Genomic DNA, 13,902 nt, shown 5'->3' with positions numbered 1-13,902 from the left:
AACAACATGTTGATCACGGTGATCTCTGAGAGCTGAATCATACAAATGTCTGTATTTACGAACCTCTGCCATACTAGTTCTTGCCAGTCCGCCATGTTTTTCTGCGTCAGACCGTCCGCGTGGTTAGAAAATTTCCTAGGTGTGCAGTGCGGAAAGTTTGGGCCGTGTGGAGGCGCGGTAGAGGGGCGTGGTTGTTAAAATGACGCAACTTTTCCGCGCGGAGCCGTGCGGACCTCGCTGACGTGTCAAGCATAAACCAACCTTCAGGTGTATTCCCTGGATCTACGTCCACTGAAACCAGATATCCACGATGCCAGAGGAAATGAGATAGCACTAAACACCAGTCACCTTTTTAGCGACTTTTGTTGTCCCTGACTTCAAACAGTTTTTCTTTTTGGGACTTTGGTAGTTTGACATAAAGTTGAAGTGGTAGCAGCCGGCTGTTGCTCCTTCTCTTAATTTATTGAGCGGAGAACCTCTCACACCGGTGGTGTTCTGGTGCTGAATACGTGAGTGTGTGATGAGTGGAGGAGCCAGGGAAGTGTGGCGGGTTCAGTGAGACCGACAACCGGACGGTCCAACAGTTGGTTTAGATCTGAAATGTGTTTTTGGTGGAAGTTTTTAGAAAAATGCAAGAGTTTGTATTAATTTAGGGCTGAAACGATTCCTCGAGTACCTCGAATAATTTGAGTACAAAAAAGCCTCGAGTCAAATTCTCTGCCTCGAGGACAAATTTAATTCATGTTTAATTAATTCATGGCTTTGCAATTGCCCGGGGTCATGTTTCACCCAGACCGAAATAAGTGACGCACATACACACTGCACTGAATGCACACGCGAGTAGCGAATGTAACTTAACTTTCTCTTAAGCCATGGCGGTTTACGTGGACCCCGGTGGAGTGCGAATAAGACACAAAATGTCAAAGGTGTGGGAGCATTTTTCACATCATAAGGCGGAAAACGTAGTCCAGTGTAAATACTGTAAAATGGATTTAGCCTACCACAACACCACATCCTCCATGCTGCAGCACCTGACCAGGAAACATCCACATGTAAATGTCACTTCTGCAGGCGGACTTGGAGGTCTGCTATATATTCTGCGGACACTGTGCGACTTTTTCTTTTGTAGCACTCAGTTTCAGCTTACACCTTGTCTGGTAGCAACACGTTGGACCTAAAAATGTGCTAAAAAGAACTGTTTTTACACAACACATCAGACTTTTTATTGTGTTGTTATTGATTTCTGTTGTCCCTCGGGATCGCTGCAGGAGGACACGGGTATTTATGAGAGGAAAACAAAAGAAAGTAAATAAATGTTTTGTGATCAATATAGTTTGACATAACCACGGCAAACATGCTTTCTCGACAATCCTTGTTATTGTGTGAGAAAAAATTGTAGAAATTAAAACGGACGAGCGTCAATAGGGAAACAGCTGGCGAGCCATGTTTGCGCATGCGCCGTGAGCGGTTCTGGTGCTGTTTGGGCCGCAGCCGCTCGCAGCTCTACGTCAACAGTTATCCTCCCAGTTTTTGTCTGGCTTGCAGGCTAGCAGATTCTCGCACGAGGGGGAAATCGGCTCAGGTTGTATACTTATTTTTTGCACAGGAATTTTTTTTACTGTGAAGTAAAGTTGAAGTGCTGAAGATTTGAAAACTAATTTGGAATCAAACTTGAAGAATAACTGGCAATTGCTTGCTCATTTTAAGAGGTCTTTCATATTTTATAACATGCTATTTGATATAATGGTTTACAAACACAAAAGGGTAATTTATTAGAGTACTCCGATTACTCGATTAAAGATTCGATAGAGTACTCGATTACAAAAATATTCGATCGCTGCAGCCCTACATTAATTTATTTAAATTTTCTCAATATATATATTATGTTAGGATGCTAAAAGGCAAAAAGCACGTTTGATGCTAATTTGTTTTCTAAATTTGCTGTTAGCCTCAAATAAAAAGACGGGAAATCACTGATTTGAAGGTGTTTAAAATAACTTCTCAGCTTGTAAAGCCACAAGGCTTGATGGTAGGTGCATCATGTTTTTCTCCTGCAGACGGTGACATATTCTTTTATTTATTACACTAAAACACCATATTATTGTAATGCTTTTTTAAACAAGTCTTAAAATGCACAATTATGTTATTAACAGTGTTGGGAGTAACGCCGTTTAAATATAACGGCGTTACTAACGGCATTCTTTTTTAGCTAACGGAATAATCTAATTAATTACTTTTCCCACTGTTGCAACGCCGTTACCGTTACTGGGGACGGAAGGTTGCGCGTTACTATGTGCTTGTCGAACGTTGAGCAACAGTGTGAGGCTTTCTGACCGCCACACTTCAGCTGCAGCCAGGAAGAGAGAGGTGTCTGTAACACGATGATGATTGGCCGGGTGGGCGGAGACCCTCAGTGTTCTCACGGTCTCAGTCGCTGCCCCCTGTAGACCCAACAGAGCAGTGATGGGAATAACGCCGTTTAAAATAACCACGTTAATAAAAAAAATATTTCTTTCTGTAACGAGCAAACTAATTAATTACCGTCTCCTTTTAACAAAACGATCGTTTCTGTTACTAATAAGGACATGCGTGCGTTAAGCAGCGTGGTGTGTTGAAGCTGTCATCAGCTGATCAGGAGCTAAAGAGGCAGATGTTTTCATAAAAGTGCATCACGGCCCCTGAAGAAAAAGGAAGACATGATGAATATCTACGGATGCAGACCCCCCGCAGATTTGTTGCTGCAGCAGCGAATCTGCGGGTCTGCAGCCGTGCCCTTCTTAGCGTGACAGCGGGACGTCCCGAAGGTCCGCTCACCTGTTCACCACTCAGACGTCCTGATCTTCTACCTTCCTAGATCATCCAGCTGTAACCTGTTTCTGATCATGTCTTTAGTCCCGCTGTAACACTGATGCGTCAGTCTCAAATGTCATGGAGCTCAGGTGTTATCAGAACTACCTGTGTGTGTTTACCACCCAGCTTCAGCTCTTATGTGGTTGGGTCTGACCCAAGTTAGTAAATGTAAGTCCTCCATCAGGCTTGTGCCTCTTCTAGTGTCAGTTTAAAGGATAGTTATGTTTATGTTTATTCATTTGGCAGACGCTTTTATCCAAAGCGACTTACAATTTATAACCTATAGGGCATGTTGTGATCTGTGGGGGAAACCGGAGTACCTGGAGGAAACCCACGCATGCATGGGGAGATCACGCAACTCCACGCAGAAAGGCCGCAGCCGAGCCGAGTTTCGAACCTGCAACCTTCGTGCTGCAAGGCAACAGTGCTAACCACTGCGCCACCATGCAGCCCATGCAGTTATTTATTTATTTAACCGTTACTAGATAATCCAGCAACAGAAATGCTGCTAAAAACACACAGTTATGTGAAGCTGGAAAAATTAAAATGCTGTGCAAAATTACATTCATTTCTGTAATTTAACTAGACTGGGAGACCATTTAAAGGCTCGGGAACCTTTACAGGTGTTTCTATTTGCAATTTTAAATTTTAGCTGATTGGGGTCTTGTTAAATATCACACAGTGACCTTTTAATAGTCTAGATAAGTGTTATGCTCCTGTTAGTAGTTCCTCCTGTCAAGTGCTTATTTATTTAAATTATTCAGGTTTAAAAAAAACATTTGGACATACATTTTATTATGTTCCAGTCATTAGTCATTTATATTTTACTATTGTAGTAATTCTTGCATGCTTAAATGAAAAAAGTAACTAAGTCGTTATTTTTCTTGGTAATTAGTTACTTTTATAATCTTGTAACTTAGTTAGTAAAAACTGAGTTACTTTTTGACAAAGTAATCAGTAACTATAACCAATTACTTTTTAAAGTAACGTTCCCAACACTGGTTATTAAGATATAATTTAATTGTATGACTCATTATTCTAAGAGTTTTTAAACCTGTCATTGGAGAAGTGAACTGAAAACTGTGACAGAAACGTAATTATGCACTGCAACCCTTCACTTAACAACCCAAACCTGCAGTTGTCAGTCCTCCGCCTCATTCACTCCAGTCTCTTGTAGATAATAAACATTCAGTATTACTCCGTGGTTGGCTGTGAATGAAGATCTCAGTCATCATTAATGTGCATCATCGCTGACACGTTCAGTGTTTCATAACTCTGATTCTCACAACCACAATATGTGTGATTTCTTTGGTTTTTTCTTGGCTCTTCGTCTCTCCATGGGAACATCTGAGTTCTCCACAAAAGGCAGTGACTTCAGCTCTCAGTACAAACAGTTTGACACAAATAAAACCATCCAGACAGAACAAACAATGAGGTTTTAATGAAGTGACACTTTTTCCATTTACTGCTGGTTTTCTTTACACGACACGCAGCTGAGCGACTTGTTCGTTAGAAATGACAAAAACCTTCAGAGGAAGCAGAAACAAGCTGAAATAGGAGACAGCAGGAGTCTTCTGATGGTTCCTGTTACGTGCACACATTTGATCACAGCCGTTTCCAAAACGAGGCACCAAACAAAAGGCTTGACTCGATAAACTAATCCTGAAAACATTACAGCTTTTTTTGACAAAAGACATCTAACGGCTCCTTCCCACCAGTAGCGGTCACGCTGCCCGACTCCACAGAGTTTGGGTGGTTTTACATTACAACCCTGTTCACAAGTAGCCAGCAATTTCACAAAATGAAGACACTTGTCTGTGGTCCATCTACACAAAAGTGAAGATGTACAGCACCAAATAATTCTTTCAAAACCCTTTGACCAAAATGGAGATTTGTGAATTCTCCATTGTCAGCATTAGCTTGTGGACTTAAATCTGGGTTTTAGGTTTTGCAACGTCCCAGCCCTCAACAGGAATGCTCTGACATCACATTTGTGATTGATGCTTACTCTCATTTTGTTATTTTTAAAACTCTATTGCCAATCTATGTAGAAGACCAGGGGGCTGTGCCAGAAAGCAACCTAATCCCAAAAACTAGACTTTCTATTGGTTTTATGGACATGGCTAGCCTGAAACCCCTCCCTATCACCATGGTAATGCATGCTGGTAAACAAACCTGCTCCATGGCAGGCTAGCAGCTAGGCTTACTGAAGTTTTGTGAATATGATTGGACGATGCGTGTTTTCTTGTCGGTGGCTGACAATGGATGTAGATGGGCGTGACTTAGGCTCAATAAATTTCAACAGCTTGTACTCTGGTCACATGGTAATATTTGATTTAAACGACATACTTGATGTTTTGTCCTTGGTGTGTAACATGAGAGCAAATCCCATGAACCGGTGCGCTTTGTCAAGCAGGAATTCATCAGGAAAGCTCGTTTTGTGTAACACCCCCCAGGTGAAGGACATCGATAAGGATGATTATTGCCCACCATCTAGTTATTTTAGATTTAATGTGTTTTTGGCAAAGACAATTATGATTTGGGGTATACACAGGGGCGCCCCAAGAAATTTTTGATAAGGGTGGCCAGATGGGGCCAAAGAATTTTTTGGGGTGGCACACCTTGGCCCAGTCTCAATAGTCTCACTTGCACCCTCGTGTCCTTTATTTGCACGTTCCCGGCCAGGGGTGCGAGAGCGTAGGGTGTCCCGATTCTCAAGTGCGGAAGTTGACCATGCCGCATTACACCCTTAACCTGCACTTCGCCCAAGTCTGCAGCGATGCGGACCTCAAGCAAGGGTATTACCCACAAGTCATTGCTGTGGGAGAAAAGGCTCAAGTTCCTTTTCTGAAAATATGTATTTTCTAATTAAATTATTTCATTTTAGGATGATTAGCTGATGCTCTGAATGTTTTAGACAAAGCAGCAAAGAAGTTAAATTTATTTCAATTAACTGATTTATTGTTTGTTTGAAAGTTGTTAATAAAGGTTTTTGAAAAAAAGTTTCACAGCTACCAACATCACGGCATGCGTTGCGATAAATGACACAATGCTCACTGTATCAATTCGGCAATTATTTGCACACTTGTGTACTACGCACTGGAACCCTACTGCGCACTTTCACCAAGTGCACTTTGCTGAAGCCCGCAGGGCGCAGTGCGAGTATTGAGATTGGGCCCAAATTGGTGCTTGTGTTAACTCTAGGAGAGTTTAGCCTGTGAGCATGGCATCGCTCCTTTATTTTTTTTAATGAAAAACAGTTTGTATACAAAAACACTTTCAGAAAAATACATTTCAGTGATTAGAAATACTACAAAAAGAATTTTATTTTTTGTTTGTTTAATTTACCTGTTGCTGTCTTTACAAAAATCTATGGAGATATAAACTTTTTTTTTTAATGGTGAGCAGCAGAAAAGACTTAAACATTTTAAAACAATTGTTTTTACTCATTGTATAATTTTTATTGGTTTTTACATTTATGTCTTGAGGGTTGAATAAGACGTATAATAAGATGAATGTATGGTTTGAGTGAACATTATTATGACTTTAACACCTCCTCCCTGGGAGGGCCAGCAATTTTCTAGTGGTTACCATGGCCACCCCTTGGGAGCGCCACTGGGCCTAATGGCTTGGCATGCTTATGAATGTGCTTCACAATAAACTGGATGTTGTTTGCTAAAAACAAGGTGGTGTTGACCCAAGTTGTTTACCTAGATAGTCGGGGAGAAAATTTGTTTTTTGAAAAACCCGGCTATGTGCACATGGCCAACCACGGTACGAATAGTAGCATAAGGTTATCCATAGGCAACATAAACACAGCACAAGGCAACAGTGGTGGTGATAGGGTTAGGGGGTATAACATTCCTCTTAGTAGGGGCTTTTTACCAGAATTCAAAAAGAAGATACCCAAAAAAGGTGGAAAATTCTGGAGCAACCAGTGACTCCACCCCCTAGCCTATCAATGACCAACAGTCACAGCTTGGTACACTGTGAACCACAATGGCGTTTGTACCATAAAAAGGGTAGTAAACTTGTGCCCGTTACTACTGGAAATGCCTTGGAATCAGGCAAATCCTAGTTGAGCCGTGCTGAGTAGGTACTGTTGGAAAAGGGCCATAATTAACCTTTATAGCCTTGTATTAAAACATCATTTTCTATCTGATGAGGTTTTAAATCCTGGTTCCTTCTCTCACTTTTCCAGAGACCGATGCATTTGGAAAGCCACCCTGCTACGAGGAGGCGGTCCTGATGGAGGACCCCCCTCCGCCCTACAGTGAGGTTCTGGCTGACCCACAAGGGGGGACCTATCTGAAGCCCGCCCCGTTTCGTGCTGCACAGCTGCCTTTGAGGGAAAACCGTGATCCACTCCTAGAGACCATCAAGCCTCCGGTGGCGACCGTGTTTCCTGACCGGGGTTACTCCTCTCTGATCCGCCTGCCTTCGACTCAGCGCTGGGACTCATTGGGTCACCTCCTGTCTAACATGGATCTGAGCCATAACAGCCTCACCCCACCTGGTGCACGTTCGCTTCAGGCTGCAGCCGCTACGGCATCCATGCCTCGCAGAGACCACAGCACTCATGATGGCCTGCAAGGTGAAATGCAAGGACTTCAGAGAGGTGTACAGGTCTTTCAGGGAGGGTTTCAAGGGATTCAGGGTGTCCACAGACTGAGGGGGTTGGAGCCCAGCTGTGGGATGCCCACTGCCTTCCCTTTGCTGGGTCGGAGCACTGCTGTCTAGTAGACCTGCAGTCTTACTGTCTGGAAGACTCTTATAACTCAGAGATTCTGCTAGAAGTGAAGATTTAATCCCCGAAGAGCTGCAGGAAACAGGAGTTCTGCTCCCTGAGCAGTTCTTCTCTGCACAAATAATGTGTGAAAAATAAGAAAGTTAACCAGTGTTGTTCGGTCACAGAAGCACTTTGTTGCCATGTTTCAATTTAAATGAGTCAACGATCTCTTGTGGCGAGACTCTGTGAAAAGGTAAAGATGACCAACCAGCTGCTAATCCGGACTGCCTTCCACCTCCTTCCTCATACATCCCTAATCCTCTCTGTTCTCTACTGTACCAGCTGATCGTTGCCATGGCTCCGGAGAGCTGTGTTTGTCGCCTTCAACAACCTCTCCTTTATCTCTCCATATTTTTTAACACTGTTTGCAGTTTGCTTCCTCTGAAGAACTGAGATTTAACACCTACGACTCTGCCTTCGTGTTCGTGACATCGAGCAGAAGGTCGAGCTTCACAATCACAGAGAAACAAGGCTCTAACAATAACATACAAATAAATGAACTTTGCTTTTCTTTTTTAAAACTAAAATTTTCAGTGTCTCTAATTATAGGGCTGTTTTTGGGTCACACAGACATCAGCTGGATTTCATAATGACGTACAAGTGTAGACGCGTGCTATTATAGTTCTAAAAACTATTTTTCATGTGAAATAAAATTCATTTACAAGGCTTGTTCTAGTGATTTTTTGAGTTAAAAAGGCAAAACAGAGGAAACAAAACTAGAGTACACGACTGTATCCTTTAATTTATGGCTACCTAAGCTTGTAACTCCTTTTATTAAACAGTTAATCACAGTTTATGCTTTTAATTATGATGCAGAAAGAAATGTGAAAGATCCCTGGGTTTGGTGCATTCTTTTTTTATTTATTTAAATATGATGCCAAAATCCCAGATTATTCAGGTAAAATAGAGAAATGCACTAATGGAGACTTCCTGGTCAGACTTCTACAATGTCTGAATAAGGTGTTAGAATTGTAAACAGATTCTAAGGCACCCTCTTCCTTTTTATGCCATTTTTTCCCAATTTAAAGTCCTTTGAACCAGTTTAAACATTCTAACACAGTTCAGTATGAAAGTGTTTCTCTGGGAGTCAAACAGATTGTGAGCAGCTTGAGTCTTTTTAAAGGCAGGTCATCAGAGGTGCTCCAGCTGTGGCGAATCTTCCAATTAGCAAAAGCTCTTCCCTGAAAAGATCAAACATTAGTGCACAAATAACAAGAGAGAGGCTTATTATGGTCTGCAGCAGGTACAATACCCCAAAAACCAAATCAACAGCTTCAGAAATGGTAAAATAACATAAAAACAAAACAGCCAAACAATTAAGACAAGGGCGTACTTCGAGATTTATCAGCTTGTAAAAGTTCGTAATTCCCATGACTACAAATCAGACGAAGGCATGTTGCAAATATGACCCTAACCCTAACCCATCACAGAATATCCTCTCCCCTAGTGTAGCTGCTACTTATCAGATGGCCAGATTTGTGGACGAAGCATTCGAAGTTCGCTAAACTTACAGCCGTATTTCCTCCGCTCTTCTCCGTGTCTGGTTCAATGACATTTGCATTTGTAGTCCTCGACGTGTCTTCACACAAAACCTAAAAGAACTTTTTCCCCCTTTCGAAAATAAGCGCTTTCTTACCATCAGAATATGTTTTAAAAATTCACAAACATCATATGTGAAATCCAAGGGACATAACAAACAGGATTAGAAAGTAGCATTTTTTGCCCCAATTCAATTCAATTCAAGTTTTTTTATATAGCACCAAATCACGACAAGAGTCGTCTCAAGGCACTTCACATAATAAACATTCCAATTCAGGTCAGTTCATTAAGCCAATCAGAAATAATGTTTCCTATATAAGGAACCCAGCAAATTGCATCAAGTCATTGACTAGTGTCAGTGACTTTACAGCAATCCTCATACTAAGCAAGCATAAAGCGACAGTGGAGAGGAAATCTCCCTTTTAACAGGAAGAAACCTCCAGAGAATCCCAGCTCAGTATAAGCAGCCATCCTCCATGACTCACTGGGGATCGAGAAGACAGAGCAGGCAGACACACACACACACACACACACACACACGCACACGCACAAACACACACACACACACACGCACGCACACACACAAAGACAGGTAATGTGTCTATAGTTATATTGTGATGTCTTAGTAAATATTCTATTTGGTGAAAGATAAACTTTATTGTATTTATCCTAGTGGATCTATAATTAAACGGATAAACTAGCATTAGCACATCCAACGTCAAGGAAAGCAAAAAGTTATTATCAGGAGAGGGAGAATGTTTTAGTGGTTAGCAGCAGTGTGCTAATCGATGGCCCCCTCCATGAGGCCACCACAGCTCAGCAGAACGTCGTTGTAGCTTCTTCTGGGGAGAAAAACACTTACAGAGAAAATAAAGTTAACAGCTGAAACTGCAGAAAATAGTACAGTTAAAGAGCAGACTGTAGAAGAAAGCAGTAGAGTGTGAAAAGTGGTCAGTGTATCCTCCAGCAGTCTAAGCCTATAGCAGCATAACTACAGAGATAACTCTGGTTAATCTATCCTATTTAGATGGAGGCATGTTGGAGTCGGGGCAAGGGAGAGCCGTCTTTACCGACTGTACACTCCACCTCCCTCTACTCCCCCACTTGTCCAGATTTAGGCTAACATCAGATTTTAACCATAGGCCCTATCAAATAAAAATGTTTTAAGCCTATTCTTAAAAGTAGACAAAGTGTCTGCCTCACGGACTAAAGCTGGGAGCTGGTTCCACAGGAGAGGAGCCTGATAACTAAAAGATCTGCCTCCCATCCTAATTTTAGATATTCTGGGAACCACCAGTAGACCTGCAGTCTGAGAGCGAAGTGATTGGTTTGGGAACATATGGAACAATCAGATCACTGATGTATGATGGAGCTTGATTATTAAGAGCTTTATATGTGAGAAGAAGGATCTTAAAATCTATTCTGAATTTAACAGGTAGCCAATGTAGGGAAGCTAAGACAGGAGAGATATGATCTCTCTTTTTAATTCTCATCAGAACTCTAGCTGCAGCATTTTGGACAAGCTGAAGACTTTTAACTACATTCTGTGGACTTCCTGAGAGTAATGAATTACAGTAATCCAGTCTTGATGTAATAAATGCATGAACTAGTTTTTTTAGCATCACTTCTGGAAAGTATGCTTCTAATCTTAGCAATATTCCGAAGGTGGAAAAAGGAAATCCTACAAACTTGTGAAACCTGGGATTTGAATGACATGTCCTGGTCAAAGATAACACCAAGATTCCTTACTTTGTTCTCAGAGATTAATGTAATGCCATTCAGGTCAGGCGATTGGCTAAGCAATTTCCTTTTCTGGATTTCTGGTCCAAAGATGAGAACTTCCATCTTGTCTTGATTTAAAAGCAAGAAGTTTAGAGTCATCCAATTTTTATGTCCTCAAGACAAGCCTGTAATCTACCCAACCGATTAGGTTCATCAGGGTTAATGGATAAATATAACTGAGTATCGTCAGCATAACAGTGGAAGTTTATCCCATGCTGTCTAATGATTTTACCAATTGGGAGCATATATATAGTAAAAAGATTTGGTCCAAGCACTGAACCCTGTGGTACTCTGCAAGTAACCCTGGAGTAAGAAGATTTGTCATGTACGTTTACAAAATTAAATCTGTCAGACAGGTAGGATTTAAACCAGCCTAACGCTGTTCCTTTGATCCCTACAACATGTTCAAGTCTTTCTAAAAGAGCATTGTGATCAACTGTGTCAAAGGCAGCACTGAGATCTAACAAGACTAGAACAGACACAAGATTCTTATCTGAGGCCATGAGAGAGAGACATAATAAGATACCTTTCGTCAAACATTTTGACAGGTCTATTGTTCTTTGACCTTTTTGACCTTTCAGTCCTATTGTTCATTTTGACCCTTGACCTTGCCCCCCTTTCCTATCATTAATCAAATGGACAGGTGTATTGTTCAATCCATGCCCCCCCTTCCGTATCATTAATCAAATGGACATGTGTATTGTTGATCGTCCAGATGGCTTAGACCCCCCACGCCGCATCATTAATGGCGTATTGTTGAGCGTCCAGATGTCCATGATCCCCCACGTCATAGGCTAATGTGTGTAATGGCGCGTGAAGTTTCTTATTGTGTTAGCCCCGTGGTTCACACAGCCCCCTCCCATACGCCGCTGTCACAAACCTCTCAGATATGTTCATCACCTAAATTCAACACGCCAGAAAGTTTTGTCATCTAAATTGTACTGCAAATGCAGAGAAGCAAGAAAAAGAAGGCCAGCCTCACCAGTGAGCAGAACCACATCAGTCTGACGCTGCAGCCATTATAATGCATTTACCAGCCCTTACTGGCACACCATATCAGTCTAACCTCGTGGGACTTTTTATATCAAACATGACATGGCTCACTGACAGTGGATGAGTGCGGCCTAACTGCTGTGAATGACAGCCCCACACGCTGGTCAAGTACTTATGAAATGGTTGCAGGTCTTGAGACTCAGCCATCTGGCAGATGTTCACAAAGTGTTTTTCTCCCAAATATTAGATATTTGGATTTCGTATGTTCAGTCTTAAACTTTGTGTTTAAATGTGTAAATATTTACATGCAGCTCACTGACACTTTTTGACCAGAACTAAAACTATTGTGTAAAACTCTCTGTCCAGCAGCACATCAAATTAATGGCTGTAAGCACACACACACACACACACACACAGACACACACACACACACACACACACACACACACACACACACACACACACACACACACACACACACACACACACACACCTTTCAGAAAATGTCTGACTCTCTGGGTTACCAACTCTAAACATCCATTCAGACATTTCTCTCACTTCACAAAAGCAATGGTTTACCATCCTAAACCATTTATTGTTCTGTTGTAAACCACCCTGCATACTCAAGCCTATAAGAACAAAAGTTGATCCTTACTTCAGCGTGACGCTTTTAGTCGACAACTCACAAAGCAAATGACTCTGTATTGTTCTGCAGGTGGATTTGTTTGAAAGAGTGCCTGGAAGTTGGTGAACAAAGATCTGTTGAGCTTTCTTAAAGTTCATTCTAACCAAGCTGGCACGGCCAGCGACTTCTGACAAAGCAATTGACTTCCTTTTTTTTTGCAGGTGGCGGGAAAGTTTTAAAACAAAGAACTGGCTGAACCGACAACACACAAAAGCAAATGACATGCTATTGTTTCAAAGAGCTATTTAGGTGAACAGCATCTTTGGTTCGTCATCATCAGCAGTGAAAGCTTAACCATCGTCTCCTGCCTTTAGTGTCACATTTTGTGACTTTTTGTCACGGAGAACAGCGGTCTAATTGTCAGGAGTGTGGAGAAATAATCGGGAGAGGGAGCATGCGCATGCGCTGACGGCCCGATCACCGGACACACGGCGGCGTCTTGAAGCAGATGGCAGCTTGTTAATCAACTTCCACAAACAATTAAGACAGATTTTCGCCTAATTTACTCACTGACAACGCAAAAAATTAACAAATCTGGTAAATATAACTCACTCAACCTGGAGGTAAGAGGAGAAAATCTGGAAAATTTGCAAACATATATTGACGAGGTTTTTGAGTTTTTTGTCATGGGACCGAAGAAAGCAGCAGCAGCTGAGGCGGAAACGCCATTGACCAAGAGGAGCCGTCCCCGGGACTCGCCCGAGGCCTCATCTCCCCACAAGGATGTCTTAGATCTACTACAGTCCATAGATAAACGGCTTCTGGGATTTGAGGGACGACTCCACCTGCTTGAGGTGCTTCACAAGGAGTTCCAGGACCTCCGAACATTTCTGGAGTTTAGCCAGGAGCAGGTGGAACGTCTCGCGGCTGAGAATGCGTCTCTGCGGGAATCGGTTTCCTCCTTAACTGCAGGATTAGATCGGATCTCCCAGGACAATAAAGCTCTAAAGGAGACGGTTCTGGATCTCCAATCACGCAGCATGAGAGATAACCTGGTGTTCGCAGGCCTCCCAGAGCAGACCGGAGGAGAAGCGGAGGATTGTGAACAAACCATCAAGAACTTTCTCCACACTCACATGAAGGTGCCGGAGGAAACGGTGAGGAACATCACCTTTCATCGGGTACATCGCCTTGGAGCCAGGAGAACAGACAGCAGAAGACCTCGTCCCATCGTGGCTAAATTTGAGCACTTTAAGCAGAAAGATCTTGTTAAAAGCCGCGGGAGAGAGCTTAAAGGTAAAGATTACAGCGTAAACGATCAGTT

At 42.2% G+C, this 13,902-nt stretch overlaps 1 protein-coding gene across 3 annotated transcripts in view; it reads left to right on the top strand.

The window, feature by feature from the left end:
• Positions 1–8,731, top strand: part of LOC107387087 (proline-rich protein 7) — a 38,901-nt gene extending 30,170 nt beyond the window's left edge. For all 3 annotated transcript variants that reach the window (XM_015961850.3, XM_015961851.3, XM_054730936.2), the window contains one exon: positions 7,052–8,731. In XM_015961850.3, the coding sequence (XP_015817336.3) occupies positions 7,052–7,590 (539 nt within the window). In that variant the 3' untranslated portion in view covers positions 7,591–8,731. The remainder of the gene's footprint in view (positions 1–7,051) is intronic.
• Positions 8,732–13,902: the final 5,171 nt, after the last annotated feature.

Source organism: Nothobranchius furzeri, chromosome 10, assembly GCF_043380555.1.
Source record: "Nothobranchius furzeri strain GRZ-AD chromosome 10, NfurGRZ-RIMD1, whole genome shotgun sequence".
Classification (NCBI taxonomy): domain Eukaryota; kingdom Metazoa; phylum Chordata; class Actinopteri; order Cyprinodontiformes; family Nothobranchiidae; genus Nothobranchius; species Nothobranchius furzeri.
The sequence above is the reverse complement of the archived record's forward strand: the minus strand, read 5'-3'. Positions and strand labels throughout refer to the sequence as shown.